This window comes from Aythya fuligula, chromosome 2 (genome assembly GCF_009819795.1).
Source record: "Aythya fuligula isolate bAytFul2 chromosome 2, bAytFul2.pri, whole genome shotgun sequence".
NCBI classification, from domain to species: domain Eukaryota; kingdom Metazoa; phylum Chordata; class Aves; order Anseriformes; family Anatidae; genus Aythya; species Aythya fuligula.
Genome location: NC_045560.1, coordinates 80,153,548 through 80,180,765, shown reverse-complemented (window position 1 = coordinate 80,180,765; position 27,218 = coordinate 80,153,548). Strand labels below are relative to the sequence as shown.

The window sequence follows — 27,218 nt, the reverse complement described above, 5'->3', positions numbered from 1 at the left end:
AAACTTGCAGTGGGGGTAGTTGGAAAAATGGGGTTTATGAATCTAAGGAAGAGTTTCTCAGATATTCCTTTTGTACCTGATGGAATTACAGAAACACAGGGGAGGATATGGCACTAATTTAGCAGAAGCACTGCACTGACTTAGCAGAAATTCATAAATCTGAGGTCCATACAGCAAGGGAACTCTACAAAACTGGTTTATAACTTGCTGTGCATTGAGTCACTTCCTCCTTCATTCACTGCAGGCATTGCACGTTACCCGGGTTTTATTGCTAAACCTCAGGTGACCAACACTGGTGACACCTGCGTGTGACGGGTGTCAGAACTCATTAAGGCTCGGCTCTGCAAATTAAAGCACTCGGCACTGATATGACAGGAAAGGGGGCACATGACTGATACGGGGACAAGCGAGCCACGGGACAGAGCAGGGCAAAGGTGTTGAGACTTTATTTCGGTCTGCAGTGTGAGGCACAGGGGAAAAAACATTTATATATATATATACATATATATATATATAAGCAACCATTTAATGTTTTCAAGAAACGATGTGAAGATGAAGCCAGAAGCTGAAACTTTTATTTGGCGGTGACAAAGACACACTTTGAGCAACACGGAGGAGTTTTATGAAGCAAAACCCCTCATAGCTCCCCAGCCGCGGGCGCTGCCCTCAGGGTGCCGCGGCCGCCATTTTGTCCCCCCCGCCCCCTCCCGCCAAAACGGGTGTGGGGGGGGGGGCGGCCGCCATTACCCGCAGCCACCCCCTCAGAGGCGGCGGGGCGGGTGACGTCACGGATGGGGGGCGCTGGCGTCACGGGGACGCGCTGACGTCACGCGAGGCGCTGCCGGAAGCGGAAGCGGCGCTGTAGTGCGGAAGCAGCCGGCGGAGGGGCTGCGGTTTCGGTTGGTGCTCGGGGCGGCTGCGGCCGGCGGCACCCCCACACACACACACAAACCCCTCACACCCCCGTCAGCGCCCCGCCATGGCGGGCAACGCCGGCAACCTGCAGGTAGGGCCCCGAGGGAAAGGCCCGGCCCGGGCACTGGGGAGGCCTGGGCCGCTCGGGCGGTGCCGGGCCGGGTGTCGGCTGGGCCGCGGGGGGAAGGCGGTTTCGGTGTGACTGGGGACTGGTGAGTGTACGTGCACGGGAATGGCTGTGGAAAGGTCTTCTGGACGCCTCCGCCTTGCTGCCTGAGGTTAGTTAGTATGCTCACAGGGGTTGTGTTATGCTTAGGAGAAGAAATGGACTGTACGTGGAAAAATGCGTACGGGGCTAGAGGAGATTTGGGTAGTGTTAGCGACCTCTGTTTTTTTTTTTTAACTGGTCCTTTTTGGGCTTCCATAAGCCCGGCGTTCAGACTGTCATTTATAGCTGCCCTGAAGTGGGATAGGCCACGGCCAAGGAGCCAAGCATGATAGGAGGTAATAAACAGTTGAGAGCACAGGAATAACAGTGGTGTCAATAAATCCACAGGTCAGTGTTTGCAGTATGGTGGCTTGGATTACAGCCAGTTCTGTTTGAAACTAGTTCAGCAAACAAGTTAAAAATTCAGCCCTAAATTCTCCTTAATAGAACTCTTCCAGTGCTCATAACTTAAGTGATTTCTGCCTAGTGGGCTCCTTTCACCCTGCTCCCTCCCAGAGCAGTGATTAGAATTTCTTAATTGGATATCAAGAACCTAAATCCTTCGAGAGCAGCCAAACAAATAATCAGTCTTTGAACTAACTCCCGGCTTTGGGTTGGAGCAGCGATAGTGCTGGTTTCAGCGCTCTGTACTTCCTATATGGGCTCTGCTGTCAGTAGGTTTTCTGATGTCATGACTCATGGATGAAATCATCTGTGACGAAAAAACATGAAATGTATTTCTAAACTTTTCCATAATAAATGCAAGAGATTGGTGATTAAACTTGCATAGACAAATCAGTAATAGTTGCTACACCGAAAATTAATCTTGTCACTTACTGCTTGTTTGTGTGCTGGTAAGTTGTGCTTATCACTGTTCATGAAAGGATGGGAATGTCCTGTATAGATGTCCTGTACATAATGTGCCATCAAAGGCTTGCAATCAATTGCTTTCAGCCTTTTGGGGTAAACATTAAAGAGCAGAAAAGCTACACATCAAAAATAAGTCAGAGCAACAGTTTAAAATCTCTCTGATTATGCAAAATGCTGCCAGACAGCACTTACTTTAATTATTTTTTTCTGTTACAGAAAGCAATAGACCTTGCTAGCAAGGCAGCACAGGAAGACAAAGCAGGCAACTACGAGGAAGCTTTCCGCTTGTACCAGCATGCTGTCCAGTATTTTCTTCACGTTATTAAATGTAAGTGCAATGTGTTAGGTCATGACGTAGGGTTTTATAGCCAATTTGTCAGAGTAATCTCTTATGGTGACATCAGTATTTAAAATCTGACTTTCATTACCAGCTGACACTTGCTATCTGTAGTTTGACTGAGGTCATGCGTTATTCAGCTTTTGCCTTCGCTACATGCTGCTCCTTTCTTGTAAGAAAACAGATTTTCTTTTTCTCTTGAGTGTTTATTAGTTTTTTTTTTTTAAGAGAGGGACAGAGGGTTTTACTGTCTGCCCTCTGGGTTTCTGTTGTAGTGTCTCAGGCTGGCCACTGCAAATGAGGAAACGTGACAGAAGTACGGGGATTCCTGTACTTCTCTTGTGCAGATAACCATATCATACGCAAGAACTCTTTGTGGTATCCACGGAGCACTTCTTCCTTATTTACTCATGCCGCTCGCTTTCCTGTGTTTCTGCTGGCATCTTTGCTCCTTGCTGTCTGTTTTGCTCATCGCCTTGACCAACAAAATGTATGCGATGGATTTTTACGTTCTCATTTTCCTTCGGTTTCCATACCCTCATAATTATTTTATGCTTTCTCTTTCACAGTTCTTTGTACTTTCTGTCTTGTGTCCAGTGTTTATATGCAGAGTGGATTCTCTTAATGTACAGTCATAAACTGAGCAGGTTAGGGTTGCTAGCCAGAGATAAGTGCACTCACATATCTCTGTAATTTGGGGGAAGAAACCACTGAGCCAAGCGAAAAAGTCACTAAGGAATTGATAAAAACAGAGATTGACTTGACTTAAATCTTACGGACTTCGACAGATTATGACTTTGAGCTTTTCCAAAATTATATTGGCATTGTTAAACCTAGCATCTAAACCTAATATTTTAAATTTTGATTGCTGATTTAAACTACAATAATAATGACTACGAGAACAGTGTGGCTGTTGAAACACACCTGTCTTTTACAGTTGTTTTATGTCATTTTTCTTTGATGAGAACAACTTCTAAAATTAGCAGGCTATGGAAAAGCAAAGCATTTCCAGACTAAAAAAAAAAATTGCTCAGCACAAGCATCTTCTTGATGAGCTAATTTAGAAAATAAATTATTAAAATAATGGACAATAGCTTGATAGGCTGACAGAAAAAACTTCCAGTGCCATTGTCCTTAACCCTGTTCAGCTGGATTTTAAGCCAAAGCAATACTCAGGTGTGTGTTTGATCTTTGGTAGATGATTCTTCCTGTCACTCCTTCTTTCCAGGGTATAGAGGGAAAAATAAGTAGTTGAAGAACTTGGTTATGTGGTGAGCGCTAAGAGAGGTGTATGCATAAGACGTAAAGATGACAGATCTAGTCTTGTTTTCTGATTGATGCATGTGTTTGCTGTTAACAAAACTTTGTTTCTCTTCAAACTCTTAGATGAAGCGCAGGGCGATAAAGCAAAACAGAGCATTAGATTGAGATGTGCGGAATACTTGGACAGAGCAGAAAAACTGAAAGAGTATCTGAAAAAGAAAGAAAATTCTCCACCAAAACCAGTTAAAGAGTCTGGTCCTGCTGATGGAAAAGGGTATGTTTTGGGAGAAGGTAAAGCAAAATACTTCCTGAATTCAACTTACGCTAAAATTCAGCTTTTCACAGATCATTTTCACTAGTGTTTTGAAATGCTTCAGGTGACTACTAATGTTGAAGTACAGTGGGCTAATAAAAGAAAAATAGCGTGAATTAGTATCACAGGCTTTTCTGTGCTTGCTTACTAAGATGATTGAATATTTGCATGGGAAATTCACTGAAGAATGAAAGCTGGTTCAGACTAACACATTCTTATCAGATTTAAAATATCAGTGAGCACAATGACGCAATACTTCTGCATGTGAATGCTTGCCAAGTAGAAAATAAATTCAAATTGACGATTACTGTGGCCTACATTTTATCTGTCTCACATGGTAAGGAGGTGCAAAAGGCCTTGTTGTAGGGTGATGTTCAATAAGGTGGCCTGAATCACTGCAGTGCCTTGTTGCTGCCTAGCCTCTCCACTGCTTTCCTTTTATTAGATCTGTGTTTCATTTTACATATCAGAGAGCTGAATCAGACCTCCTGAACAAGCAGAGTCTCTTGTGCATTTGCTGATGGCTTTATGGGGACAGGGGAGAGGAAGGGTTCAGGAAGGTATCTCCAGGTGAGATTGCCCTTTTTCACAGCGCTGAACACCAAGCATTGCTCACTTGTCTCTTGAAACTTCACCTGCCTTTCAGTCTCCTTCATTGTCTACTCATCTCATTAGTTTTATTTTTTGGAGCTCCGCTGCGTTCTGATGGTTTATAATAAAAGGGATCGTTACTGTCACAGAGGCTACATGGCTCTATGACCTCCACCCCCGTTGTTCTCTCCCTAGTCTACTTTTTTCCTTCTGTAACTTCCTGTTCCCTTTATTCTGACAAGACGTGGGTGTAGAGTTTTTATAGTACCAGACGGAATTGACCAAGCCCAACTGCAGTTCCAGGTAGGGGATAAGTGCCAACATCCACAGCTGAACCGTTTTGGTGCTTCCATGTTGCTCAATGCAAGGGGTTTTGTTTCCTAGAGGATGGCTCAAGGCATGTAAAGTGTGTTAAGTGGAGGAGGGATCAGACCTGTAAGAGGAAGTTGAAATGGTTAGGAGAGGGGATTAGAAAGAGTGTGGTGTGGAAAAACAGAACTACAATGATCTAAGCTTGTAGAGATCTGAAAGAGCCTAAAATCTTAAGTTTTTTTTTCTCCTCAAAGTGCTGTCTTTCTGCTTTTTGCCTTTTAATCTAAGACAGCAGTGTCTCAATGTATTTCAGTATTTTATTTCTTGTTTCCAAGGAACGAAAGTGATGGGGAAGGAGAGTCAGAGAATCCGGAGAAAAAGAAGCTACAGAATCAACTTCAAGGTAACTTTGAAGCCTCCCTTTCTTTAAATAGAGATGACTTCAGTCAAGTGAATTTCTAGATTACTGTCACATATATGTTATGGATTAGTTTGTTGTCTTTAAGTGGCTCAGTTAGTGTATACTGTTCATATACAAAAGTGTCGTCTTTGTGGAGCTATGTGTTTGTGTGCTGTGAATATGTTGAAGTTCATCTCCTGTCCTTTGTGTTTCCTGCTTGAATTCTGTCATTTTTCAAGAAAGCTTTTTCCAAAGGGAACAGTTGCAACACGTCAGGTAGTTACTTGCTAAACTGTATCACTATTTTACTCTTGTGCATTGGGGTATTATTGCCTTAGGTAACAGACATCATACAAATACAAAAAGCTTGCGCTGGAGTTTAGAAGTCAAGAAGATGGATTCTTGTTCTTGTAGCGTTTCCTCACATTGCTGTGAGAAGTGATACTCAGCTGAGTAACAGAATTGGGTTTTTGAACTCAAATGCTTGGTATGTTCAGTGATGCAACATATGGCAGCTAGCGCAAGTTTTTTATACAGTAAAAAAGTGTCTTTGCTCGGTGCTAACTACTTTTTAATTGTAAAGAATTGTTCAGAGCTTTCCTGACAGCTGCTGTTTAAAAATCTGAAGGAACTTCATTGTAAAAAAGATCAAATGCATTTAACAGATTTCTCAGCTTGTATAATTTCAGGAGCTATTGTATGACGTTTGGAAACTGCAATGCTTTTGCTACTTCTTGACACCTTTATTTAACTCCGTGTGTAGTTCTAAGGGACAATTTCCTGTATTTAAAAACAACAGAAAAATGACGAGCATTGGACTTTTACCCCTATCTCTCACTATAAACACTTTTTCTTCCCACATGAATCTGACCTTCAGTCTTCAAGAAACAGTGTCTTGCACCTAGCACTTCTTTAAGACTTTTCTATAAAATGGCAAGGTTCTTGCTTATTTGTTTTCATGCTTTGGAAGTCTGAGATGTGAGATCCTTGATGTCTTTAACCTTAACGTAAGAGTCTCTTACTCCAATAGCGTATAAACTCTGGGCAGTCTTCACATTACTCATCTTAATTTGCTTCCCACAACAGCCACAAATATTTCCTGTATTTAATTTTACTGCCTTTTTATTCTTTAGCTGTCTTTGCCTTATGGAACTTTCCCAAATCTGTGTCTGTTTTCAAGGTTTTAATTATAGCAGCAACTTGACTTACTGTGGGAGAAGTGGCCACTGCCATTCGGACTGGATAGTAATTGTGGGTTTATTGTCATGTACTCATGTTTAGAATTTTAAAGGCCTTTTGCACTCTATTGCTTAATCTTCCAGCTATTCATTTACACCTACAAAATTAGGAAGCCTACAATGTCCAGTTCCATCTGTGTCTTGGTGTGGGTAATCTCTTACAGTGCGGTAATTTCAGTTATCATGGCGTGTCTGGGGCAGATAACTGATACTTCAGCTTGGAAATAATTTGCTCTTCCTACCGTTTCTACTAATTATTTTAGTTATGGAGCCCTTAGTCCTGTGTACTTTAAGAAAAACTGAGATATAATTAACCTCGCAGAAGGATTTATTGCATTGAAAATGAGTGGTTGAATTTCAGTGTATAGAGAGGAAGTTGATTGCAAACTTGTACTCTAGTGCTTTTAACACAGTGAACAACATGATGTTTTTTGGACTCCAGATTTCATATTGTTAATAATTCCAGTCGTTAACAAAAGATGTTCCTTTCAATCTCATGAAAAAGACATGGGAAAAGAAAATTATCAACAGAGATGCTGAAAAACTGAACAAGTGTTATTTGCTTTCTGTTAGTGATGAGTAGCAGTAAATTTTCAATCCTCTAAAAGAAAAAAAAAAGCCTTAACAAAATCAATTTACAGAGTTCTGAAGGCATAAGTTTAAGGAGTCAAGAAAACAACTGGTGAAAGCTAATTGTGAATTTACAAAAAATTCCTGGTATAGAAATGGGGCAGCTGAAACTTCAGTGTGTTAGAAAGTATTGGGTTGGTTGGCATTTGTTCAACTGGGAAGATTTTTCTTGCCCTTTGGATTTGCCTTGACTAGGATTTCAAAATCTATTATTACTAGTTCACATTCCAGTTGTTCCGTCTAGCAGTAGTGGAGACAAAACATTTTTGAGATCAGACTAATTAATTCGAAGCCTGAAGAGGAGGATAAATCACGTGTCAGTTGGCTAAAATCAAATTACAACTTGTCGATTGAGATAAGACTTGGTGATAAACTTAGAGACTAGAGGCTAGACATGGAAGGTATTTGGAGCCTGCTAAGCTGTAGAAAAAGTAACCTTTCTGATGCTTTCAGCCCTAGCTTTTATAAGGCTTATGCAGTGGATGTTCAGACCATCTATTGCACATCTAAGTAACCAACAAGTTACTTTATCTGCCAGAGGATCTTACAAGTGCTGGGCTCATGCAACTACATTATTTCTCTCCTTGTTTACAATGAAACTTCAAATTTTTTGGAAAGTACAACGCTGGGCTTCAGTGAGAGATGCTGTCTCAGTACCCTTAGTGAAGATACTGCTCTGTGAATGCTAAATGCCTTTTTTCTGGTCAGTCACAAACTAGCTTTGGGCATTGCAGAACTTCTCGCTCTCAAGTATTCTAGTTATCGATGGTTTATTGGGATAAAACAATGTGACAAACCTCTGTGGAATAGCATCCATTTGACTAACACTATTTACTCTCTAAATCTACTTAGAAATGGTTTGATTTTGCTCGTTACGAACATGGGCGTTTTTTTTTTTAAATGGAAGCGGTGAACAACGTGCATTGCTAATTTATATAATCTTTTCTGACAGGTGCTATTGTCATGGAGCGACCAAATGTAAAATGGAGTGACGTTGCAGGCCTTGAAGGTGCCAAAGAAGCTCTTAAAGAAGCAGTGATCTTGCCCATTAAATTTCCACACTTGTTTACAGGTCAGGATTACAGCATTTATTTCTTATTCTAATGCTACTGTTGAAGTTAGGAGTGGTACCAGTATGAGAAGAACGTTATGCTGATGTATCAATAGCTCCAGCTGAGCTCTTAGTGGTGTGACTGACAGGAGTTTCCTAGGTAGAGACAGAAAACCTAACAAATTAGGGAGGATTCGTCAGAAAAATAGGTTTGTTTTTGATACAAACCTATTTTTTGTTTTTTGGTTTTTTTTTTTGATGAACGATGGTTTCTTTCTTGCAGGAAAGAGAACACCCTGGAGAGGGATTCTTCTGTTTGGACCACCAGGAACAGGGAAGTCTTATTTAGCAAAGGCTGTTGCAACAGAAGCCAACAACTCAACTTTCTTCTCAGTATCTTCCTCTGACTTGGTCTCAAAGTGGTTAGGAGAGAGCGAAAAGTAAGTTGCCAAAGGTCCAGAGAAATACTGGCAAGAAGAAATTAGTATTACAGAGCTAGATAAGACACTAAAGAAATTAAATTTGAGGGAAGGGTCATATGTCTTGTTAAAACAAACTTCTGGTGTTTCTATGCTTCGTGCTGCAGTGTCAGGTAAATATATCATCATGTGCTGCATTTTGTGCTGCTGCAGCTGGACTGCTCCTCAGTGCTCAAGAGGGTTTTTAAAACTATTTCAGCAAGGTGTCAGGAGCACTATGGAGATCTCAACCCCTCCTGAACTCAGCTGTGATAGTGCACTGCATCAGTCTGAAATTTTGGGGTACTTTTGTCACCTCCCCACTCATCTGTCTCAGCGGCTTTGTGGCTAACACATGGTATTGCTTTGTCTGTATGGAGGTGATTTTCCTTCATTCTGATTTTAAACAAAACCTGGAAGACAAATGAATTTAGCATGAAGGAAGAAAACTTCACGGCTGCTCCTCACCTCCAAATCATTTTTGCAAGTGAGGAGCAGCGATGAAATTTTCTTTCCTCATGCTGACTTCGTTTGTTACTATGTGGCATGTGAACAAGACCAGGAGGCCTGAAGTGATATCTGTTGCAATCTAGAAGTACAGGAATTTATCCATCTAGGGTTCTCATGAGGCTTTCGTGAATTGAGATAGGGTTAAAAAAAAAAAAAATGGAGTCCAACTTGACGTTTTTTCTGTTTGATGTTGAAGTCAAAGTCAAAATAAAGACTTCTTGTTTCTCTTCAGGCTGGGACTGTTTCCCAAAGTTATTAGTGTCAGTGATATGAAGAATTGTCCAGCATGTTGCTATTTATTTTCCTTTTTACCTTAGTATAATATGTTGGTAAGATTCATCTCAGATTTTTTAGGCAAACTATCTTCTTCTGTAATATTATTTAAAATATATATATATATAAGAATGTACATATTTCTTCAAAAATCTCTAGAGGAAATCAGATTCGGTTGCAAATCTTAAATAAGACAAAGCCATCTTGCTTTGATTCTTTCTAAATTGGTGGTTTTATATAGTTAAATCTGTCTTGCAGAAGGGTAAAACTTAGCAGGGTTTGCCTGCAAAATCACACATGGAGTACTCTAAGATGCTTCACTTCCCTATATATTGTGGTATTTCCCTCCACATAATGCAGAGTCCTTGGAGCTGGAAGAATGTTGTGTCTTTGAGTAGCTTTATCAATGCATTTCGGGGGTCTATTTTTTTTTTTTAGCTTTTTCTAAACAAAGTAACTGTCATAATCCTAAGTTGTGTGGTTTTGATGGTGTTTACATTAAGATAACTGCGGCTGTTTCCTTTTTTAAGATTAGTGAAAAACTTGTTCCAGCTTGCCAGAGAAAACAAACCTTCCATTATCTTCATTGATGAGATAGATTCACTATGTGGGTCAAGAAGTGAAAATGAAAGCGAGGCTGCCAGACGGATTAAAACAGAGTTTCTAGTCCAGATGCAAGGTAAGGTTGCTGGTTTTCAGAATCAAAGGAATTAAGGTGTGTATTTTAAGTACAGCTGGCATGAGAACGCTAAAGAAATCTGCACTTCCACCCCATTAAATCTTGACAATGTTTTAAAACAGTCTTTGTTTATCTTCTAAATGGTGAAATGGTTTCTGCCCTCATCTAGGGGTTGGTGTCGACAATGAAGGAATATTGGTCTTAGGAGCCACAAACATACCCTGGGTTTTGGATTCTGCTATCAGGAGAAGGTACGATGGCGCTCTGTTATGGTGTGAAATTTGCAACTGTTGTGAAGGTTCAGCACAAGGCTATTTGAGGCAGTAATCTCGTTAATGCTTGCAGGCATGGCTAATGTTCTCAGACACGACTGGACTGAGTCAATAGCCCCTTGCCACTTAAGAGGTGGATTGTTCACTCTTGTATTTACCCTGTACGTTATTTCATATCTCGGTCAGCTAATTCTGCTTGGGCATGCAGAAGGCTATTCTATTTCATTGCTGTTTGATTTCGTGGTTGGCAAGGGGGGCAAGATACAAAACATGCTGCTCAGAAGGGATACAGGGGGCAAAGCTACCTGTTTCAGTTGTAGTAAGCTATTGAATAGCTGGAGTAATTTCAGGGAAATGTAATTTTATGTTACACAGAACTACCAAGCTTTAGTACTGGTCACACACAATTTGTGTGATCTTTGAGTGTATTTTCACTGCTTTTCTTGAGTTAAGAAGCTTTTGTATGTGTATCTGATGAGCTGGATCTTTCAGCTGCAGAGCAGCAGAGGACAAATGCGGTTACAAGTATGGTTATGTTGTGATGAGGACACACCTTGGACAATGGTCATTCTTGTAGGCTAAAGAAACATTGCTTTTTGTGACAGTGCCATTGACTCTTACCTGTATACTGAATTCAAGCTGACTGTACTTTGGGAATTTAGACCAGGTGGCCTCCAGAGGTCGCTTCCATCCTATATGGCTATAGTTGTATAGACAGATAGAGAAATGGATGTGCTACCTGAAATTTCAGGTTGTACTTTGCAGTGTGAAGGCATATCTATGTTTTGTCTGTAAAACTCAAAGGAACTTCTACAAAGTGGCAGTAACAACTAATTTGTCATGGTTTTGGCCCAGTTTGTCATGTGTAGCAAGTTAATTCTGTTCTACAGAATTGAGATTCTCATTTAGTTGGTGGGAGGTAATCTCTACTGTGAGAACAGATGCTGCTACAAAGGAAGAACTGCAGATACCAACAGTTTCTACTGATGGCCCTGTTGAGAGCAGGACTTCAAATTTGTTTCCAACTACAAAGTTCTCTTCTAAGAAGTTAAAAAAGATAGAAAGTGGTTTTGTCAACATGTTATGAGGCAGTTCTTTCTGTAAGGGTGAAAACTGCTCAAATGCACTTCACAGAAGGAAAAAAAAAAGTCTTCAGTGTTGTTTTTTCTTATAAAACACAAAATTGGTTGAAGAGAACCTGGAGAAAATACAATCTGAAGAGGTGATCTTTGTCCTGAAAATGAAATACTTGTTATATTTTAGATGTTGGCTTATGATGGCTGCAGTATTATTTATGAGACTAGCTTGTTGAATATTTGCCTTTGATTTTTTTTTTTTAATGGTGTATAATACAATATTAGAAAGAAGCAGTTTCACTTAGGAACAAACTACATGCTGATTTGCATAAGCTTCTTTCCATTGTGCACCTGCATGAGCCAGCGTCTGTGGAGTGTTCTGTTCTTTCTTTTTGAAACCAGGTTTGAGAAGCGTATTTATATTCCTTTACCTGAACAGCATGCCAGGGCTGCAATGTTCAAACTTCACCTTGGGTCAACTCCAAATCGCCTAACAGAAGCAGATTATCGAGAGCTTGGAAAAAGAACGGAGGGCTATTCTGGTGCAGATATAAGCATCATTGTACGCGATGCACTGATGCAGCCTGTTCGAATAGTGCAATCAGCTACTCACTTTAAAAAAGTAAGTAAGAATCAACAAACTTTCATGCTATTTTGACTTAAAATTATCTTGATCTGAAAATTTCTTGCAAGCAAACCGAGTTTGGTTGGGGTAATACTGAATGCTTATGAATGTTTATACACTGTCCTTTTATTTTTTAAGAGTGTGCATGGATATCACCTCCTTTCATTTTTACACAAGTTCTGCTGTAAGTCTGATGCAGCTGGTTTCTAGGTGCTTGTTCTGTGCAATCCAAGCTCTGACTCTTCACATCTCTAGCTAGTGTTAAAAGGTTAAAAGCATTCAGTTTGAAGTTAACTTCAAATGGAGCGTTACAGAGGTGCTCTTTTTTTTTTGTTTGTATCAGATTACATGGTTCTTCATGTTTTTGTAGTGTTTGTGTTGATAAATGTATTCCTTATCAATATGGAAACAGATGAATTATAATTATTCACATTCTGCTTGCTTGGAATGGCCTTAAGACTGAAAAACTAAGGTGACTGTTTTTACTGGAATCTTAACCTAATGTTACTTGGGACAGTAGTAAAGATGCAGGACAGCTGAGCAAGGTCCCATCCTGCCCAAACAATGAAACACCTTCGGGATGCTGGTGTAATGTGAAAGTTAGCTTACGCTTATTTAGCTGCTCTCTAAAGAGGCTGTTGAAACCGTACATGTGTTTGGCTTATCTTGCAGTGATGTCTACATATTACATGCTAACGTAAACATTTCTTCTAAATGTTTGGATCACAGAAATTTCATCTGACTAAGAACCCTCTAGAGTTCTTAAGATCAATTTAAATCCAATGAATCTGTGCAATATTTTCTTTTCCCCGGAGAATTTGCACAAGTGTTGCTTAAATTGTTTCTAAACTATTATGCTTTCAATGGTGGCAAAAAAAATGTGTTAAGGTTATCAATGGCTAAAAACAGAATTCCAAAACCAAAAATGTATTAAATGTTTTTTTTGAACTTCTTGCTTTTTAAGAGACCCAAACTAAAAGTATTTTTGTTAATACTTTTACTGCAAAGTTTCATTTAACAGAAATTCGTGTATTGCAGGTGAAGGTGGGTTAAGGTATTCTGCAGAGGTTTTTGATTCCATAAAGGGAAGTCATCATTTTGTTGCCCCTTAAAATGCCCTCCCCCCCAGAATGTACTCTTAAGGGTACAACTTTAAAGTTGAGAGTCTTTTGCTAGTTTTAAATACAAAGAACATTTTGAAACAGTATTTTGAAGCAGTAGTGCTGCCATAAATTGTATTCCTTTAAAAATAAAGGCAAGTATTTTGATGTATCAGGGATTTTCTGGCTGATTCCTTCCTTTCAGTAGAGATGCCTGAAGTATTTATCCATTATTTATTGACTTTAAATGACAATGACATTTCTGACCAATGGGTTGTTACCTTTTTAGCCTTTTCAAAGCGAAATTTGCAAGTATCCCAGGCATGTCTCAGACTACTGCAGCACAATGAAATAACCTCAATTGTCACAGTTTCAAAGCAACCAAAGGCAATCCTTACTTCTTACCTCTTTTGCTAGAAAAAGAACTGCAGTACTTTGAGTGTTCTGACAAAAGTCAAGTTTATTCCACTTGTTTTGTTAGTACTTCAGTTGGATACAGTTTCTTGTAAGAAAAAAATCTTGGCTTTATTGACTAGTTGCATAGTAACAGAGAACTTGTCCCAGCTAAACAGCACTTTGCTCAGTTTTCAGTCATTCATTGTAAACCATTGCTTGCTCCAAGTGATGATAACTCAAAGGTTTGTTAGTGTTTTGGGTATTACAACCTGTGTTTAAAGCACTGTGCTTTAAAAGCAGGTTGGAATGGCAAATCCAGTTCTCTGCAGTTAAAAGCAGCTGGTTAGTGTGTTGTCTTTCAGTCTTTGCATGTGTTCTGAGTTCCTGTGGATGTGTGATGCTTCAGATAATGATGAAAGAAAATAGAACTGTGGGTCCTAGATACGCTCTGCAGAAAGGGAAAAGAAACCTGGTGCAGCTTCTGGGGGTCTGTCCGTACATCTGGAAAAGAGGCTGGTTTCACTTCTCCCACTAGATGGCCCTATTTTCTATCGAGTGTTGTCAGAAAAGGTGCACAGAGCTTTGTAGAGCACCACGTAAAAGTTTAAAAAGGCATCTCTGGCTGCCTGACCTGAGGAGCACTCAGGGACAACTTCTGGAGAAATATTTAGAAAGCTGTTAACCAGTGATGAGTAGACTCCCAAAGTGGCCAGGGACTGAGAAGAGCCGTCTTTTCCAAATAAGATTGCTGGCATGTTAGCTTTCTACAGACATTCCTGCCTTAAGAGAAGGAGGCTCATAGGATTTGACATGATGTAAATTTAAGTATCTGGCTGCAGCTGCGTGTTTTCAAAGTGAATGATGCCAGTACTTTTATGCAATTTCTCTTCTGCTGGACATGATATCCCCATGGGTAGGGCATCTACATAAAATCAGAGAATGCTTTTGCTCTAAAGATGATGTTCAGCTTCAATCTCTTGACTTAAAAAAACAAACTCCTATAAAGCAGAGTGGTAAAGGGTTTTTATTTCTTGTTTTTCTTTTTTAGGTAAAAGGACCATCAGTGTCTAATCCAAATATCATGGTAGATTTGTTCACCCCTTGCTCTCCAGGTGATCCTGACGCTGAAGAAATGACATGGATGGATGTTCCAGGTGATAAATTACTGGAGCCACAGGTTTCCATGGTAGGTATTTTTTGTGGCATTTCTTTCTTGATTTGCAAAACTCAAAAAAGACTTTAAAGTGAAGGCATTTTCAAAGAGGTATGCAAGGCAATTGGATGAGCTGTTTGTTTTCAGACATGCTGGACATACCAGATAATACTTGAATCCTGATGTACAGCGTGGCTGTGAACAAGCCAGTTCTCCATCCCAGATAAGCATTTTTTTCTTACTGTTCTTGTTTGGTGCCACGCAGCTGCAGTCCCTTCATCCACAGGCAACATCTGAATCTTTCACTATTCTTTCATTTCTCTTATTCATTTAAAACCTTCAAAATCCCTGCCCTGTGATATGTTACCTTCCCGTTGTCCTATAGCATTAAGAAGAGAGAGGAGTGGGAAATTTTATTCAGTGTAAATTGGGAATGATGTGCTGTAAGTAAATGTTGTCCACAACATATAGGCCAGTATATCCAATAAAATGTAAAAAGCTGATGGATGTAACAGTAGTTCTGATTAAAATTCAACAGAGGTGATGCAGCTAGCTTTCAGTACCTTTCAGCTGTTTTTCTGTATATGTTAAAATACTTGGTTTGGTCTAAGGAATAAAATACCTTATTCAAGACAAATTGGAATTTTAGTTCACTGTGAATAAATACGTGAATAAAATTCCTGGGCACTTGTTCTATATTTCACCCCGAAGATTCAGAATTTAAGAGCACTGAGGAAAGGACTTGAGATTAAATTTGTGCTGATATCAGTTCTAACGTACAACAGTTCTTGTAATTAATGAAGGAAAAGTGTGTTGCATGAGCATCACAAACCTCTAAAACAGTGTGTACTGCTTTGTAAATATAAATAATATATGAGTTATCTGTGTATATTTGCATACTAAGGAAGCACAAAAAGATGTGTGCAAGTGCAGGCCTGCCTAAAACTTCTGCCTGTGTAGTCTAAGAGGATTTTTCATCTGTCTCTCCTGGAATTAAATGCAGTAATTCCTTGAGTGCTACTAGTGGAACTTAGGCTCTAATGTGCTACAGTTGCATAGGAGCTTGTTTCAGTGTCCAAATGCAGTTATTGCCCTTAAAAATAAATAAATCAGGCATTAATCTTTTCTGAGCAGGGTATCTGTAGTATGATGAGACAAACTTCAAGTCTGGAAAGTCATGACGTTGACTTTCATCTTTACCCACAATTTTATAGTAATATGAGCATCTAGTCTTTTCAGTTGCTTTTGGCCACGACTCAATTAGTTTTCTTGTACCTTTCATTCATGGTTTTTTAACCATGATGGACTATGAAGAATACATGGGAATATTTGATTATTTTCAACTTTAAACTGTTGTACTTTAAATGTAGATTAAAAAAAAAAAAAAAAAAAAAAAAATAAGAAGTTCAGTTTGTTCCAGTAGGCAGTGATGAATAACACTTCAGTGGATGCTGAATGGATGAGAGGTTAAAACCTAAACCTGGGATTATGGTTTTATTCTTGAAAAACTCACTGCTAATTGTCTGTCTTCATAGAATAAAAATTTGGCCTGTGTGCAGAAATGTTTGGGGTTACTTGAAGGTTTGCTTAAATAAGAGTTCCTATGGTCATCTTGTTTTAAAAGGTTTTCTAAAGCATATTTTTTTGGCAACGATACTGTTAGCAGTGGTACTATGCTTGTTTCTGAATACACTTGTTTTCTTTTTTTTTTTTTCTGACAGAACGATATGCTTAGGTCACTAGCTAGCACAAAACCAACAGTTAACGAACAGGACCTGGAGAAGTTAAAGAAGTTTACAGAAGATTTTGGTCAGGAAGGCTAAACCAAAGATGTATGTGGAACATTAGAACTATTTTTGCTTTCTTAAGTATTCTTGTCTTTATTGATGGCACTACAAATAAATGCCAATAAAATCACTCCTTTCTTACTTCGCAGAAGGAATAGAAGATCTCTTTGCAAAGACCCTTAAGCTTTTGTATTGTATTGTCTTCCTCAGATGTCTATTAAATGTATTCTATTGAAAAATAATACTGGAAAGACAACTTTAGGGTGAGGCAGCAAAGTGATGTGGTAACTCGTATTAGAAAATTTTAAATGATTAGTTCAGTTTTAGGTATTATATTTGCCCTGGGTACAAGTGAGTTTTGAACTCCCAGGAGGCTCAAAAAGCCCTTTTTTGAGGGGTAGAAAATCTATTTGTCATGTGTTTTCAGTATCAGTCAATCAGCCTACATGTTAATTGCTCTCATTTCATTTAGAAAAATGCAACAGAATTTGCTAATCAAGCATACTGCAAGTGTGGGTTTGCTGTTAATGTAAGAAAGAAAACATTGTGAAGATAAATCTCTATGGGCCAGTACTCTGTTTAAATACTGATGGACCTGGTATTTGGCTTTTTCTGCAGTGCTGTGTTAAAATTTTGCCTTAAACAGCTTGTGCTTTTAACCCTTTAGTAGCTGATACACACCTCACTATGCAATTTAGCAAAGATTTGTTAAATGCAAGTATCTTGACAGGTTTTGAGTTTTTTGCTGGCTCTTTTTTAAAACTAGTTTTGCTTTCTGCAAGAGTGTGACTGAAGTTACAGAAAAAAGTGTGAGTAGGATTCCATATGCCAAGGCTGGCAAGGTGTAAGTCATCTCTGAAGAATGTAAAGGAGGTATTTTGGGCAATAGCACACATTCACATGATTTAGCCACAGACTTTGCAGTGATAAATTACTCAGAACCCTATTGATCATTATTGCATGTAGGTTACATCAATCTAGTTCTTAAACTTTGAGAAAAGGCTGGCACTTTAGTATAGAAGTAGCACTTCCATTGTAGTTCTTCAAAAAAATCAAAAATCAAGATGAGATGTGCCTGAATGTAACTTCCAACACTACAGTGTCAGCATTGAGTTTGTGCCTTGTAAGTTTGCACTGGCTGTAGATATGAAATGCCATTAGGATATCTAGAATACTCTGTCCCACTAACGTTGTACAACTCTATCCTGCATAAGCTTTGTTGAACTTGCATTAAAAGAAATTTGCACATTTTGTGTGCGTATGTTATATCTACATACACACATATGTGATTGTCTTTGGGTTTTGGTTTCCTTTATGTCCATATTTTGTGTACTTTATAAATCATAGGACTGGTGAAATTTGCTGTAATTCATTTAAGTAAAATGTACAACATCAACTGTGTTCTGTGAGTATTTCTTCAATGTTATTTCCAAGAATTTACAGCTTTTTTTTTTTTTAGACTTTGATTTCTGTTTAATGGCTAACCAAAATATTTAGTTACAAATTCTTTCATCTGTGAGGTGCTGAGCTTTTGTTTACTAACATGATGAAACATCCTTTCCAAAATCATTCAGTTACACACAGCTTTACCTTTGTCTTACATTGGAGTGTGTAAATGTATATCAGTGGACTGCGAATCTTTTTGTGGACCTTTGAGTAAGATGAGGGGGAAATTCCAGTGTAGATGCAAGCAACTGTGGTTAGTAAACATAATCCTGGTTGCAATAGGATTGCTTTTTTTCTTGGTTGCCTTTCGTGTACACTTTAGAAGTGAACCACAGGCTGGCAGGGCTCTTACCTAGAGGTTTGAAGCTACTATCTGGGGTACTTGTCTCTTGACCTTTTTAAAATGAGAGTCTTTACTGAAATCTTAAAATTCTCAGGAACTGTGTTTTGTTGTTGTAGGCTGATTTGTCCTATGGGTTTCTGTAAACCTAACTGTGTAATCCTTTATCTTCAATGTAGAAAAGTATACTGTATGTTTTAAACTCACATCTTGCTGCTTGCTCAGTTGTGGGATGACATCTGTAACAGAAGCATTAATGTTTGATGTTTAAAGTTGTTTTTAAAAATATATTCTAAATAAACACTGCTGCTTAGAACTGCAGCTCCAAGGACAACTTTGGTTTTGCTGTTTTTGTGAAATGGGAATAAATTAATCTAGCTAGGAATCTGTGATAATATATTATCCCAGAATACATGATAGCAAGGTGGAAAGGAAAAACATCACTTTCAGTTTTCAGTGTTAATCTAAAACGCACTAAGCAGTGTTCCTCAGTTTATAGTTGATGAAAGGCTACATTTGCTTTACATAACCAAAACCTCTGTAAGTTCTGGATAAATCACTCGTAAATTTTTCATAACATCTGCTGTGACTCATCTTTGACAAAGCTTACGTTTTTTTCCTAACTTTTGGTGCTACTGCTAACTCCAACCAATACGAAAAATTATTTTCCTGCGGGTAAAATAATTTTTTAAATCAGTTGTTTTGTTCTTCACAGATGTTTCTTCACATTGACATTAAACTCTGGATTTTCTGTCACTCCTGCTATACATATCATTACATGTGCTAGTGTGGCCTGACTGACCTCCAACTCCAGAGTCCTGTTTCTTCCCTGATTTAACCATTGGCTTTGTCTTAAAAAAAAAAAAAAATAAAAATAAAAATAAAATTATAAGGTTTCATTTCAAATTTTTGGTTTTGTTTGTTTTCTGTTTTATCTGCTGGTCTTCTGACTTGCTTTGGTTGCCTTTGTTTTAATTAGTGGAGCAGGACATGTGTAGTCCAGGCAGATACTCGAATCAGCTGTTGTTCGTACTCCTATCAGGTGAGTCCGATCATAGTTTGCACTTGTCAACTGAAGCAAAGAAGCTGTTAGAATATTGACTGTTCAGCCACTTTTGATCTATTTTTTCTGTTTTAGGCTTCTAATGATGATAGATTGGTGTTTTCATGGGTTTTGTAATGTTATTTCTGAGGATTATCTTAACAGGAAGCTTTCTAATGGTTCTGAATTATTAAAATATGCAGGAACGCCTTTATTTTGCTGCATACTCTCCTTCCTCCAGAATGACAAGCTTGTTTCATGTTTGGCTTCCATACATGTTTTTTGTCTTAACCAGATTCACCCTAGTAATCATGGTTGACTTAAAGCCATTCCCACAACTTACATAAACTATTGCAAGAGCTGGATGCACTCTTTGCTTCCTAGTGCACTGCTTTTCCATCGGATACTTGATTATTATCAAAATGTTATTCCTTTTATTCTTGAGCAGGGAGCCTGTTGGAGCTCTTGTGGCCTAGTCTCTGTGCTTTTTCTTCTATATTTTTTTTTTCAAAATATCATTTTAACAATATTTCAATCTAGTGATTTTATTACACAAATCCTCTGTCGTCATAATTAGCTGTGTAAAAACTTTTAATTGTTCCTGTTCATCCCCTGGCACTTACGTACTGACAGCCCAGGTATTAGATTAGCTTGTCCTGTTATTTGTCTTTTGGGCCCTGCGACCTAATTACAATTCTGCATCCCAACCTACACACTGCTCACACGCACCCTTCTGATAGTAACTTTTTTATTTCGGTTCGTTCCCACTTTTTCATTCTTTATCCTACCTAACAGGCTCCAGCTTGATGAATGGACGCTTCTTCCCTTCCCCACAGGAACCCCACCACCTCTACTCAATGTTTGAGGGAGCCAACATCCATCTGTTGGCACCAGCTGCGCACGGTACCTGCCACGTACACAATCTGCTACATTCTTTTGCAGAAAAGCTTGACGTTTTAAGGCTGATTTTTCTGGATGTCTCAGGCACTGAGAAAACAAACTACGCCATCCTACCTGCATGAAAGCAGGAGCTAAGTTTTCTTGTAGGAGTCCAAATAAGTTTGGGTCGTGTTTTGAGCCGCCTGCAGGAAATAAGTCACCGGCACTTGAGCATTAGCCTGATGTTGATAATGAAGCCAGGGTTTTCTTTCCTGTTTGGTGACCTATTACCAGGCACCGTGCCATGAATTGGCGAGACTCGCTTTTGCTTGGCCCTCCCTCCTCCTCTGCTGCCTCAGCTAATTTAAATCTAAGCTATTCAAGGCAGGGACTTTGCTTTCAAACATGCTCGGTGTCACATGTGGTCTGTAAACTATAAACAGTAATTTCCTCTGACTCATACTGTTGTAGGCAGATGAGTGTCTACAGGTAATTTGCTACAAAAATCTGGGCTGGAGCAGTTGCCTTTTACTACTATTCTACCAAGGTGTCTGCAAGAACCGTAGCAATAACGAGTCAACTAGACGAGGGACTGAGAAAGATGCTATAAATATCATCATCTCGCACAGGAACTAAGTGAACGTGGTTATAGCTGTGACTTAGGCTCTGGAAGAGTCAAGTGAATTGTTTGCCCGCTAGAAAGCTAGGAAAAAGTTAAAATTCAAACTACAAATGATCATTTCCCTTCTCTCCCCCCCATTTAAAGGCTGGAGCATGGACTGTAGCCAGGAAATTCCTACCTGTCAAGGCGCTTTTTTTTTTTTTAATGTTAGAGGTTAGAGAAGCTGGAAAACAACCTGGCTGTGTTTTCCAAATGGGCCACTTATGATGCCAGATGCAATGGCCTGGCTGAGCCTGCGCTCGCTTGGAATTCTGATGTTTTCATGAATTAATCACAGCCACGAATTGCTCTGTGTGCAACCAGACTGCAAAGTGATGGCTCTCTTCCCTTTCTACACCTGCTCTTGTTTTGGTATGGATTTTTTTTTGTTCAGATCCAGCCTTGCTCTGCCGCTGTAATTAAGAAATGTTTTGTTTCACCTGCCTGAAAGCCTCCTGCCAATGGTGCACGTGCCTGCTGCCACAGTGGCCTGATGGCAAAACTTGTGTAGCTGCACAACAGCTTCTGTGTGAGCCACAGGGCTCGCGCCACGTGTCCAGCAGACGAGGGGTAGGTGCTGCAAAGCGTTCTTCATTTCTTCAAAGCTTCACTGCTAGCACTGAGAGGTGCACGGTTGTTTGAGGTTTAGATGGGCTCAGTCCAGCCAGGAGCCACCTTCTTGGAGCTTTCACGCTGGTTTTGGATGTACTGACATGGTTCTTCCTGGGCAGTCTTTAAGGGGGAAATGTGCCTGAGGAGAAGTGCACAGGGCGAGAGATGCTGGGCTGTGCTGCAGCTCTACTGTAGCCAGCACAGAGGAGGGAAAAGGACCAGCAAATGACCACCGTAGTGCTGATGTTCTGCACTACAGTGGGGTTTCTGGTTCTTCTTACCTGGGGTGTCAGCTGTGAAAAATGTTCTGCCAGCTTTACCGGTATCAGGCTCGTTCTCTTGGGTCTGCATCTAAAGCGTGCTCGTTTCTTTGCAGCCGATACTAGAAATGGGTGATGCCTCCTAGAAGAAGAAAAACAGTTTTGAGCAGGATTTTCCTTTGATCTGAAGTTAATTGGCAATCTGTGCCTGCCTCTTTCCTGTTGTTTTTGATTTTTCTCCACCCCTCCCTTCTTATTTGCCCAAGCAGTTCTCTCAGCTCCTTTTTTTTTTTGTGTCCAACTTATTCAGTCCTTCACACATTTTTCTCTCAAATGCAAGATAAAGAGCAGTTTCCTTTTAAAAATCCTTTTTCAAAGCATATTCCTACATTTCTTCAACTTTTCTACCAAAGCAAGCCTGTATGTAGCAGAACAAAAGCTGACGTTCTCCCTGATTCTTCCCTTTTTCCCTTCAAAGCTACAGGGTATATCTGTACACGCTGGTCTTTTCCAGGCTGTCATCAGGATGGCAACGATCTGTGTCATTAGGGGAAGGAAACAGACTTGGAGAAGTGCAAGCAGCTCTGAAGTACTTGGTAGAAATGGTGAGAAGAGCTTGTAGGTGGTTTCCTTGCATTCGGTGAGCTGTTTTATACTTGTTTCTTGGGTTAGAGGAGAAGTGAGCAAAGCACAAGAGATCTTCTGAATTTCCATTGCATAACAGCAGCTTCTCTGCAGCAGATGCCAAAGATAATGGATCAGGGACTGATAACAAGGGCACGTGTTGTGTAATTTTATCCAAGAAACAAACACCAGTCTCGTGCCAGTGCTGTGTATGTCAAGTGCATTACCTGGAACTGGAAACAGACTTAATTCGTGTCAAAAGATTGAGCAAACCAAGTTCTCTGAATTGCTTTGAAGAGAACCTGGCATGAACCTGAAGGAAGTAACTTCAGTTCTTCCAGTATTTTCTTTTAAGAGTGTGGCTACGCCACAAAGGCAATGGGAGAGTACAAAGTTTTACCACAGGGTGCTATGGGGGCAGCCAAGCACCTCTAAAAATGGACAACGTCATCACCAGAGGTAAAAAGATCTCCAGAGCAACGCAGTAGCTTTACAAGCATGGAAACTACCTGAGAACATCACTTACAAAAGGTAAGTTTAAAAGAAACCAGAGGCTTGCCAGGACTGCAAATCATTAACTTGTTCTTTTGCAATAAGATTCGGTCATATGGCTGGAAACGCTGGACTGAACGGCTTGGGGAAGCATAACTGGTAGCTTAAGCCAGAACTAGATCAAACTCCTGGAGTTTGGGACCTGTCAGTCTTCAAAGATTACCTTTGAGGTACCTTTAACAGAGATTTGGGTGGGAGCAACTTCAAAACCAAATTGCTGAGTAGGAATCAGGTAGGAAGAAAGTACCTGGCCATAAACTGCTGGATGTATAGTTACAAAAATGCTCCATCTGGCTAAAATGTGGGAGTATTCATGAGAATGTGCATCCAGCCAGGTAATAATGATGCTAATGGCTCAAAGGCTGCCTCTGAAGAAAAGCAAAATATGATGCAGATAGCACTGAAGCAACGTGATTAGCTTCAGTGGTAATTCCTGAACGACCTAACTGAAACCAGGCAGGAAGGGCCTTCTCCCTCGGCTGTGTATCCAAGAGTAACAATCTGAAAACCTAAAAGCTTAGTGACCAAGGATCTTGTTTCTCCAGATACTGAATTCTGTGTTAAAGCTCTGCCATGGTACTACAAGAAGAGCTTACACCTGGTAGCTGCTGGTCACAGCAGTGGTGGACTTCCTGGAGAGGCAGGCAGAGAGTAAGGAGAGGAAACGCTGGTAATCTTTACGTTGCTGTTCTCATGGGAAAAAAAAAAAAAATATTACCTATAGGCACCACAGTATTATAAAACAAGGGGATGAGGGGTTCCCGAGATCTGTAAGACTCTCTCCCTTTCCTCTTGTTACTCAGCTTCCCAGCTAACCTGATGCCAGACAGAAGGGAGGTAGGTGCCACCCCCCAGTAAGCTCAGCACTGGCAGCATCTCCTCTTCCCCCCTCCTGAAGCCCAGGGCTCCCTGTTAAAGCACTTCTCTGCTCCCTCGGGACAGCCTTGTGCACTCAGCAGCTCTTCTCTTCCCTGGTGCACCCATTTTAGGATGAAGACCTGCAAAACACAGAGTAAGCTTTCTGGAATTTTTTTTTTTTTTTTTCCAAAGAACTCAGGGAGGACAAAAATCAGATTTAAACAGCATTTTCAGCAATCTCCTCGTTTCCTGTGTGTTCATCCCGCAATTATTGCAGAAGCTTTGGGAATCTCGTCTGGTAGCCGGCTCTGTAGGCACACACCGCCTGCTTTTGCACCACGGAATCAGCTACCGCCGCCGCCTCTGCTCCAGCAAGCAGCCGTGGCTCAACCTGAGCCCGGGCTCCTACAAGCAGCACCTGCCTGTGCGCTGGCAACCTCAAGCCCCTGGGCCATCAGCCCTGCCTGAGTTCATCGCGATAAGGGCAGGCGGGATAGCTGGAGGCTGCAGAGAGCCCTGGAACCCGTCCCCGCTGCAAGCAAGCGCTTCCTGGATGATAGGCTGAGCACGGGAGCACAGGAAAGCTCCTTCTAGGAATGCCCACACCATCACCCCGCCGGCTCTCCGGCAGAAGAGGTACGCAGGGTGAGTTGGCCTGGAAACAGTGCTGTGGGAGCTGCCTTACCCTGCGATGCGCAGGCAACCCCAGCAGCTCGTGATCTCTGCCCGGCACAATGACCAGCACAGAAGCTGTTGTCCAGTGACAGGGGGCTTGCTTGTTTGCCTGGGGAAGCACAGCGAGGCAGGCAACGAGGTGTGATACATAATTCAGTCACCTACTTAAGTCACCACCACGTGCAGGTCATTATTTCTTTCCCGAGTCTTCTCTGCTGATGATGTACATTATACAGATCCTCTTCCGATCAAGCACGGCAATTCCTATGTTCCTTTTAGCTCCTCTTCCTCAGGATACAAGGGGTCAAGAAAGCTCATTGACCTCTCACCTAGGTTGCATGCTAAAACCTTCTTTGCAGGAATCCCAAAATTACCAGCATGGCTCTAACCTCCTGTAACCATTAACGCAACAGAGCTCTTAAGAAATGAGCATACCACGCCTATGCACGTTACAGAAAAGGGAGAAGGCTGGAAAATAAAGTTGATTTGGAAAGAGAAGAAGAAAAAAAAGTTGTTTTCCTTGGCCGTGGAAGTTTTTCTTTTGTCGCTACTTTCTCTGAATGCAGGAGAACTGACTGGCTGGAAATCACATCGAGAAGTCACCAGCGGTATCGCTGTGCAGCCCACACATGCTAGTCTTTTTTCCCCGCTCTTCCTAATCTGAAGATGGCACAACCAGAAAATCCAGCAGATGAGTAGTCAGGCACAATACAAGCAACTCTGTGGGCTGCAACCTTGCTACCTGATCTTCTAAAGCTTTATGTCTTATCTTAAAGCTATCTTAAAACAGGCTCTATTTCTTCTACACGTACCTGGTATGTTTTGGGAGCCTTTTTCTTTTGAGAAGATCAAAAGGATGCTTCTGATATTTACCAATTCACTTTTTTTTTTTTTCCATGTTTAAAGGGCTATTTTGATTCTTTAGCTCCCACACATGTTCATACTGAATGACCTCAACCCAAAATATTGTTACTGCCAAAGTCCATTGAAAGATTTAAATCAACAAAATTGAGGAAGCACGGCAGCAGCAGCTCCTATAGGTTGGGTGCTTTCATCTACCTGTAGTTGCTTTCCCTCTCTAAACGCATCGCTGCTGTATTGAAGTTTCTTCTAAAGATTAATTAGCAAAGCAATTAGCATGTTTTATCCATTCTTTTTTCCTCCCCATCCCCAGGGTACATGCATACATTGGTCAGTTTATGCTTTAAAATTACACTTTTTGATGCTACTTATGAAGGTCAGATTAATTAAATATTGCTTTATGCGCAACTGAAGTTTGGACTGGAGAGCACTGACGTTTATGTTAGTGTTCAGTTTGCAGTCCTACAGTCATTGAGAAAACAGTTTTATAGTAAACAATTCCCTTGTGCCAGGAATGCATTTCCTTGGCAAATGAGGTCATACAAGATGAACACAAACCAAATAACTCAGGAAGGGGAAAATTCAGTATCTGTTGTCATACGTTGAAATCCCAAACCTCCTGCTATGCATATCCATTGTTGGATTATATGCAGTTCATAAGGTCTTCACCTTTGAATACATTTCCCAGATATAAAATCATGGCACTGTACTCTCCTCAGAACAAAATGAGAGCAGACATTACCTGGATTGTCAACCACAAGGTTGTAAAAGGGCCCCCTGAACAAAAGGAAAAAACTGTACAGACTTCTTCATAAAATCTACTGAGGGCATTCCATGTTAAACTAGAAGGGCTTTTCAAGTGCGTTTAGTCATATGTGATCATAACCGTGACTGATCAGGACCATATCGTGTGTTTGAGGCTTTTAAAGGCCTTGAACAAATATGTTTAATCTCCATTTTACTAGAAATTTACTGCAGAGGATTGCTTTCATCCATGCCCTCATCCCACATTGATGCAGAGAGTGATATTGTGCTGTATTGTGAAAGATGGATTTATCTCCACCTGCTTTGCTTTATCTCCATACTGCTGACATTTGGGCTTTTAAAGTCTCGCCATGTTCAGCAGTGGATGTCTATAAATAGCGTCTAGTTATTACCTTATCGATCTCTTGTTTTGTGTTTAATCAACATTATAGTACAGAAGATAGCACGCATAGGTTGTCCTGTACCTAAAGAAGGAAACAAACGTATTTGCTGCATTTTTTGGCCTGCATCCTACTTTGACTTCTGCTAACAATGTGATTAATGCCCTGTCTTTTCTTAGACGGACCACTAATCGATTCTCCCCCTTCCGCTGTTGTCATTGCGGCGGCTATCATCTTATTAGGCACGATTCCTTCCTCTCATTTCCTCGTGCCCCTGCAGCACCCTGACGAAGACATGCCGCAGGTCAACCCCATTTCAGGACCAGCTTTCAGGGTTTTTCAGGGTTTCTCCCCCTTTTGCTGCACCACATCCAGCACCTTCGTCCTCCCCTTGCGAGCCGCCTGCTCCCTGCCCACAGCCCTGTTCCCATGGCCGCCTACTCGCTGCTTCTAATTTCATCCCCGGTGTTATTTTCACACCCTCCTGCACACCTAGCGTTGCCTTGTCTGATCGGTATCTCTCTTTGTGTACCCTGCTTTCTGAGAGCCAGAACCTGCACCACATTTAGGGAAACAACATGGGAACAACAGGGAAAAAACTTGAGGGGGGCTCTTTGCAGTCACACCAGAACCTGAAAGGTGAAAGAATTCGAGGGGGGCTGTTCTTTTCAGTTAGAAACGGCGAAAGAATGTCGAATGCGGGTGATTATACTGGGTGAATATCTAAGATGTGCGTACGGCGTTATTTTATTTGGAACAGGGAGGAGGGCAGGGCTTGAGCGCTTCAGCACAGCGGGGGGAACTTC

General features: G+C 40.6%; 1 protein-coding gene across 1 annotated transcript; it reads left to right on the top strand.

Moving 5' to 3' along the window:
* The first annotated feature begins 854 nt into the window (after positions 1-854).
* On the top strand, positions 855-17,853 carry VPS4B (vacuolar protein sorting 4 homolog B). Its single transcript, XM_032181954.1, has 11 exons — positions 855-1,006; positions 2,210-2,321; positions 3,717-3,867; positions 5,145-5,212; positions 8,030-8,149; positions 8,412-8,568; positions 9,900-10,048; positions 10,218-10,299; positions 11,799-12,018; positions 14,566-14,703; positions 16,392-17,853. The coding sequence occupies exons 1-11, from the start codon at positions 980-982 to the stop codon at positions 16,491-16,493; spliced, it is 1,326 nt and encodes a 441-aa protein (XP_032037845.1). The 5' UTR covers positions 855-979; the 3' UTR covers positions 16,494-17,853.
* The last annotated feature ends 9,365 nt before the right edge of the window (positions 17,854-27,218 follow it).

Coding starts and splice junctions, on each gene's coding strand:
- VPS4B (XM_032181954.1), top strand. CDS start 980: ATGGCGGGCAACGCCGGCAACCTGCAG. Junction 3,868..5,144: donor GGTCCTGCTGATGGAAAAGG/GTATGTTTTGGG, acceptor CTTGTTTCCAAG/GAACGAAAGTGATGGGGAAG. Junction 14,704..16,391: donor TGGAGCCACAGGTTTCCATG/GTAGGTATTTTT, acceptor TTTTTCTGACAG/AACGATATGCTTAGGTCACT.